This window comes from Triticum dicoccoides, chromosome 5B (assembly GCF_002162155.2).
Source record: "Triticum dicoccoides isolate Atlit2015 ecotype Zavitan chromosome 5B, WEW_v2.0, whole genome shotgun sequence".
Lineage (NCBI taxonomy): Eukaryota > Viridiplantae > Streptophyta > Magnoliopsida > Poales > Poaceae > Triticum > Triticum dicoccoides.
Window position 1 is genome coordinate 530,172,399 of NC_041389.1, and position 7,999 is coordinate 530,180,397.

Consider the following 7,999-nt stretch of genomic DNA (forward strand, 5'->3'; position numbering starts at 1 on the left):
GGGAGGGGGTATGTCGGTTTCTCTTCTAAGCCATTGCTCATTGTAATCCTAGTCGGTTAAGGGGTTTGTTCCAAATAAAGGAATTAGCAGATGATTGTTTTGCATACTTTTCGTGTGCCAGTGTATATGAGGCACTCGTCAACCCCAAAGAAATTCCATTATGCACAAATATAGCTAGAAGATACTCCCTCGGTCCCATAATATAAGAGCGTATTTGACACGCGGGAATGGGTGTAGGTTGGCAATTAAAGCAAAAAAGAAAAAGACTTTGGCGGCAACTAACACCTCGTGACTTCATCCTCAATATATGCCACGGTGGGTGACAGAGCATTCTCGAGCGCTGATCAAGCCCCATAACAAAGTACTAAGAATGAAATCAACGCATGACGTGTTGTCATTCGCTCATTGCACGAAAACGGAGAGAACAAGATATATGAATTCTACATGCAGAGCGCAAAGCGCGAGAGGCAAATATGGTGCTAGAAGGACACTCTCACAACCTCTCGATGCGAGAGCCCAGTCCGTCATCGTCGTCATCCTTGGTAGACATTAGGCTCGCCCGGGTGGGCAGTGGTCCATTTCAAATTTTGAGAAATCAACTTCTATCGTCATATACTATTTTGCCTATTTCAGCCCAAAAGTAGCAGCTCAATTACCCAACACTACTCTTGCACTCATCCACATCCGTTCGTCACCAGGGCGAGAGACCTAATTCTCTTAATCGGCTCCTCCCAGGCTCCTACTCTAGCCCCTCCCCTCCCCTGCTCCTCTGCGAGGAAAACGTTGGCCCGCGCTCACCTGCTCCCCTCCCCTCGCGGGCTCGCCACGCCTTCTTATTCAGCAAATGTCGAGCTGCCAAATATTTTTTGGGAGGAATTACCACATGTTCATTAAACAAACTAATTACAATGAGTGTGTGTGTGTGGTCACTCCATGAGACAAACAGAGGGTCTAGTGTCTTGAAGATTTGCACAAAAGGCTCCAAAAATATATTTTTTTACAACTTTACTTTGGAAGATCCATATGCCCAACCTAATCATCATCCATCATCGATCACCGCCGCCACCATGACACCACCGAAGAAAGACACGAGCAACCCCCACACCCCAGATCTAGAAGAACTCTATTGCAACGCTGCTTTGTGAGCCAATTAAACGGTCCGTCAAAGGCGATGGAACCGAGTCTTTGTGGCACGTTGGTCGGGTATCATCCCCAAGTCTGCCAGACCCCGACGACATTGCCTTCATACAACGTGGTCGAAGAAGAAGAGCGTCGCTACAAGCCGCCATCCACACACCACACTCCAAGACACCCGCATACTTTGCACCAGCCGACGTTGTCGCCCGACAAGACGCCAAGCATCAGCCACCACAACCTAACATTATCAAACCGAGGTCCAATAGACACAGGTGCTACTTGCTTACCGTCACTGCCAATTGAAGCATCACCAGGGTGGGGAAGAAGCAGAGCCATCTTATTTCAATGCGGCATCGATTCCACTACCAATTCAACGCCACCGAGAAAAACTATGCCTATCCTATCTAGTCGCCGGGGTCCCCGACCCTCGGGCAGCCAAAGCAGTGGCCAAGGGGCCAAAGGACCTGCGGCCACACTGGCGAAGGAAGGAGGCAGAGAGATCGCCTCGCGATCACCCGTGGAGAGACAGTTGACGAGAGAAAATTTGTGAACACCATTTGTCACGTATTTATGTTATCTATTCCAAATATTGTAGTACGACCCTTGCATTATGTTTGATTTTTTTTAATGAGGGCACCTCTATTTCATCGCTAGGCCCGCCACTAGTCGCAGTGGTGGTTATTTGGATACCAAATCCGTTTATACACCAGCGCACACACGTACGATCGGCAGTTCGGCACAATGAAGAAGAAGAATGCAACACACGAGCATCACCACCATCCATCAGGTAGGCACGCCCCACGGCATATGCTCGGCCCGCAGCCTCCGCCGCCACGCGTCCGGCGTCCAAGTCCACCCAACGTTCACGTGACGCGCGACCGATTCCGTCCACCACCACCCATTCCCAAACCTTGCGACCCCACGCGCCAGCGTCTCCTCCCGCGGCCGCTCACGAGCCCGACACCGACCGAGCCGGATCCCCGCTATAAAGCCGCCCGTGCAGCCCACGCCTCCATCCAGTTTCTTCTCATCCGCATCCACCCATCTCCAGAACAAGAAAAAAAAAATCTCCTCTTCCATTTCAATCCTACTCCTCGTCCTCCTCTCGCCGCGGGGCCAAGTGTAGCGGCCGATCACGGCGGCTGCTCCGTCCATCCATGTCGTCTCTTGCCGTCCGCTGCGGGCTGGAGTGGGAGCTCGGCTGGCTCGGGGGCCTCTTCACGGCCGCGGAGCTGGCGGCCGCCGACCTGCTCCTGCAGCTCAGCAGAGACTACGAGGCGGCCGCCGCGGCGTCGAAGGCCACGACCATCGCCTGGCCGCGCTCGGTGAGCTCGTGCTGCGAGATCCTCGTCAAGGAAGAGACGGAGCGGATCGTCGAGGAGACGGCGCCCTTATCGCTTGGGTCGCGGGCGAGGAGGAGCTCGGCGAGCTCGTGCCCCGAGGACCTCACCGTGGTCGGCGAGGGGGAGCTGGAGCCTCCGCGGATCTCCAGGGAGACGGCGCCGTCACCGGGGTCGATGGAGCTGGACAGGAGGGCGAGGAAGAGGTACCGCCTGCTGTCGGAGCTCCACGCCGCCAAGAGACAGGGGAAGGCCGCCGGCCCTGCCGCGAAGAAGAAGAGGAAGAGGCACCACGACGGCGGCGAGTCGGAGTCGCCGTCGTCGGAGGCGACGGGATACGGAGGCTACTAGGAGTTGAAAAAGGGCTTTTTGTGTAATTACGTCGCGGTCGTAGGGTTATTTCCGTAGCAATCTTTTCCGAGGCGAAACAGAAAGCGACAAACAAAGAAGAAGAAGGTGGTTAGCGCCTCCACTTTTCGAATTTGAATTTGAATCTGGGCTTCCGGTGCCCACCCAACTAGCTACTTCGTGCTCATCAGTGCAAATATCTTTTGACAGTTCCCTCCTCCGTGATCTGAATTTGAATGATATGAATCTATCTCCATTCGTTTTCTAATTTCTATACGCGCACACATGACCAATGGGGTTGGTGTCCAAGCGCGTTTGATCATCAATGCGAGGTCTTTGATTCGACAAGATCGGAGCTGGTCGATCCTGATGTGGGATTCGACGGCCGCCTGGGCACATAGGAGCACGTAAAGTACGGACTCAAGTGCGTTTTGCTCGCGAGCACACGCCAATGATCTTGGCATCTGAGATTCATTGTCTAGGCAGTAGCTCTTTTTTTTTATCCTACTCCAGTAGTTAGTAGTTGTGGGATTTTGATCTTGATTATCTTGGCAAGTTGAAGCAAAAGAGCAGAGTAGCATATAAGACCACTGTTGATCACAAATGAACAAACACTATCATTCTTATTATTATCTTTTCGCGTGAGAAAAGCGCCTGAGGGTTGTATCTTCTACTCCCTCCGTCCTGAAATACTTGTCGGAGAAATGGATGTATCTAGATGTATTTTAGTTCTAGATACATCCAATTTTATCCATTTCTGCGACAAGTAATTCCGGACGGAGGGAGTATATCTAAATAGCTAGCCCCCCACTAAGTATTTCTCTCAACATCCAAGCATGCCACATCATCGCATAATATGCATGAGATAAGGCACATCCCCCACTATCATATGTCCCTCAACATGCAAACATGCAACTTCATGGAACATGCATGAAAAAAATACCCATCTCAACATGCAAACATGCATGGAAATTTTCATTCTATTAATAATTAATTAACATTTTACAACTATACATTACAAACATAATAAATTATTTCAGTTTTAGCCTTTTACATTATTACTTAAATAGTCATGTTTCATACAACAAATCACACTGAAAATGTTGCAAGATATTTCCGCAACAACATGCGGGGTATCATCTACTTCCTCCGTTCCAAAATAGATGACTCAACTTTGTACTAACATAGTACAAAGTTGAGTCATCTATTTTAAAACGGAGAGAGTAGTTGTTATACACAATTAAGTCTTAGATCTTATTTTGATGTAAAAAGAAGTCTTAGATTTTATTCAGTCAGCTGACAACAAACACTCGCTGAATAAACATTACACATGGGCACTCTCGACGTGTCCGTTGATAGCTGATGGGCTGGCCCATTTTTTCCGTGTTTTACTTCTATTTTTATTCTTCATTCTCTATCTATTTTTTCTTTCAAAGTTTATTTTTCTTTTAGAATTTATTTCGTAAGTTAAAAATTCGCAAAACACGTTCAGGATTTCTTTTTGGAAAATGTTCACAATTCCAAAATTTTATTGCTATTTCAAAAAATATTCGAAACTTGTGAAAAGTTGCCCATTTTTTTATTTTTTATTGTCTTCCAAAATTGATCAAGATTTCTAAAAAGAAAATGGCATTTCAAAAAGTGCTACAAATTTGAAAAATATTCATGTTTTATTGAAATTTTCAAAATTAAAAATAATGTTTGTGTTTAAAAGGTACACATTTTTAAAAAATCTTATGAAGTTTCAACACATGTTCACATTTAAAAAATGTTCTCAAATTCAAATAATGTTCATGTTTTCATAATTTTTTTTGGTGTTTTTATAAAATGCTTGTGAATTTTAAAAGATGTTCCCTTTCATATTTTGTTTGTGCTTTTTCAAAAGTGTACATAACTAAAAAAACTGTTCAGCATTTTAAAAATTATTCATGTTTGCTAGAATATTCAGAAACTTCATACCTTTAAATCCCCTCGATTGAAATGATTGAAAAGAAGAGTAAATTTAATAACTCACTAGTCTTCTCTGGCGTACTATGACGTAACAAACCTCTTAAATGCCCTCGACCAATGATTGAAAAAAAAATAGCGGATTGATTCCTCCACACGCGGCGAAACCGAGAAACTAAATGTTGCTTTTTCGTGTGCACGCGGGGTTTTGCTTGCACTTATAATTCTCACTGACTTTAAATGCATACTATTTTATCTCCCGCTGCAACGCACGGGCATATATGCTAGTAAACCTCAATTGACGCATCATTGATATTCAAAAATGAATTAAAGCAGCGGGACCATGGAAACACTAGGGATATATGCATGTACAAACAAAATCAACCCCGTCTACAAATCACACACACATCTATACTTCAAAATTCGTTTGGGACATGCACATGGTTTTCTGAAAATGAAAAAAACAGTGTCAAAAAATTGAAATATATGTCGCAATATATAATAAAAGAAATCCTAGATTGTGTAAAAAAAATTAAAATTGCTAAATTATGCAGGCGTATGAGAAAACTCACTATTTTTCAGAAGTCTGGGCATGCCGTGTAAGTGTTATATTTAAGGAATAACACCACAATAATGTGAGAGCACTTAATTAATGAAAATTATAATTTAATGCCGTCTAAAAGTCACCACTCATATATACTCCCAAATACGTTTGGTACATGCACATAGTTTTTTGAAAATAAAAAACAGTTGTGTAAAAAAGTGAAAATTTGTGTCGCAAACATATTAATAAACAAACCCTGGATTACATTAAAATCATAATTCCTAAATAGTGAAAGCGCATCCGAAAGCCCATTGTTTAAAACAAACCTAAAAAAGTTCAGCGATTTTGCAGACATTTTAAAAGTACAAGATATGCTTGAATTGAGTTGCGATCCTTATCAAAGCGCAGAGTTCACTGACATGTTGAACTGATAAGCACTCGGCTGGCAGGGGAAGCAATGAGTTAGATATGGATGTGTGGACTGTGGACGAGATGAAGAGTGATCGACATAAACTAACCTTGCAAAACTGTTGATGCACCTTGTTCTAATGGAATATTTTAACCACACTCATGCATGTGGAACCATGAAACGACCGTGCCAGTAATAACCGGGAGAGAGAAAAATCATAGATGGTATACATATAATAATGTTAAAAACAAAACACATCTATGGGTTTAGTAGTTGCTAAAATTAGGAGCCTATTCTGGCTTTGACACAAAGAAGAAAATAGGTAGTATAATTTTCATATAAGTATTTTCTATTTCTAAGTTGTACAAGATTTTAGGAAAAACAATAGATACAAAACCTCTATATGTACAATATTATAATATTTCAAAAATTTCTAGCCCGTGCAGTAGCACGGGTTGACGACTAGTGTATCCCTAATTGCATTGCATGGATTTGTGTGGACTCAAAGGACGTACGTACAGAGAGGCGTCCGATGTGAAGGAGACATTTAGCCACGACCATGATTAGTTAGCGTAAACTACAATGGTAATTTAATTAGGCTCCCAGGCCCAAAAATAATTTTGAAAATGTCAAAGAAATCAAGACAAAATTTTTATGTGTTCTCAGTCACATCCTGTAACATCCCAAATTTTCAATTTAGAATGTTATACATATTTTATTTGCATTTTGCCTCGATCCTAGAAATTCTACGCAACTCAAGGCCCCATGGAGAGAGTTGGGGATTTCGTTATTTTCGTATTTGAGTTTTTCTCAAAATCTTGAAAATAGGATCATTTGATTTTATTTATTTTATCTTTAATTATTTCGATCATTAAAATATGAGAGAGGGAATAAAATGACTTTCCCAAAATAAAGAAATAATGAGGATTTAATAAGGAAAAATCAAATAAAGGTTTTTTTTGATGTTTTCGCTATTTTATTTGAATTTAGGAAAAATTGCATGATTTTCAAAATTTCAATTTTAGGAGCAAAAAAATGTTCATCTCGTTCTAAATATTTTATTTGGACGACAAAAATTTATTTCGGTATTTTTAGATTTTTATTTATTTTTCTAGAACTTTTTTTCAGTTTGGCGTAATTATTTTTGAAAAAAAAACTCCTCGCGCCCGACTGGGCCGAAGCCCAGCCGAGCCAGGCTAGCCCGCCCGCGCCACCGCCTTCCCCGCCGTGCCGCCGCCGGGCTCGGGAGTCCGAGCCGCCGCTGCCGCCCGACCCCTTCCCCAAGTCGGAGCAGCCGCCCCCCTATATAAGCCGCCGCCACCCCCCTGGAGCCCCGAGCCGAAGCCGCCGCCGCCGCACACCCCGCCGCCGGAGCCGAGCCGCCTCGCCGCCTCGTGTCGCCGCCGCCGTCGCCTGCAGCCGCCGCCGTCGCCACACACCACGCCGTCGGAGCCCCGCCGCCCCTAGCCAACCCCGTCGGAGCCGCCCCGCCTCGCCGGAGCCGCCCCGCCTCGCCGGAGGACCCCGCCGGAGGTACTGCCGCCGCCGCCGCCCTTTTTTTTAAAAAAAACCACTTTGGTTTTTTTAAGAAAACCCTAGATTTTTTATTATTTATTTTATTAGATCGTTTTTTCGGTTTATTTATTTAGCGAGCGTTCGCTCGTTCGTTCGTTTTAACGGACGTATTTGTCGTTTAGATCCAGTTAAAGAACGTTCGTTCGTTAATCTGTTCGTCATTTTTATTTTTTTCGGATTTATTCCGCGATTTTTCTGATCGCGATTTCTGATCCGATTTTCGTTTTAGTTTATCTTTTCGCTCGTTTATTGGAATCAGGCGATTCAAGCACCTAGAGTTTCGTCTCGAAACCCTCTTTCTGAATAATCTACTCAAACCAGTTTTTGCTTCTGTAAAATTTGACTTAGGTCTAGATTAATAAACGAAGCTTGTTTCTTTCGCCGTTTGAGTTTTGTTTCTTCGTTCGATTTGATTCTTTTTGCAAACCGGAGTTCTTGAGTTGAACTTTCTGGTTAGATCATCTAATTTGATTTTACCCGTGTATTAGATGAGTACTTATTGTATGCTTGTTTGTTTATTTGCTTGCGATAGAGTACCCGGACTGCGTCGCTTGCTACTTCGAATCCCTAGGTTACGCGGATCATCAGCAAGGCAAGTAACACTTTGATCATACCTCTTTACTACCCAGTTTTTATGCATTAGATCAATCCTCAAACATTGCATGATTAGGATCTAATTAAATTGTGGGTTTTGGGAAG

General features: G+C 43.7%; 1 protein-coding gene across 1 annotated transcript; it reads left to right on the forward strand.

The window, feature by feature from the left end:
• The first annotated feature begins 2,169 nt into the window (after positions 1–2,169).
• LOC119306009 lies at positions 2,170–3,065 on the forward strand. The gene has a single exon (XM_037582370.1). It carries the CDS (start codon positions 2,295–2,297, stop codon positions 2,826–2,828), a length of 534 nt encoding a protein of 177 aa, XP_037438267.1. The 5' UTR covers positions 2,170–2,294; the 3' UTR covers positions 2,829–3,065.
• Positions 3,066–7,999: the final 4,934 nt, after the last annotated feature.

Coding starts and splice junctions, on each gene's coding strand:
- LOC119306009 (XM_037582370.1), top strand. CDS start 2,295: ATGTCGTCTCTTGCCGTCCGCTGCGGGCTGGAGTGGGAGCTCGGCTGG.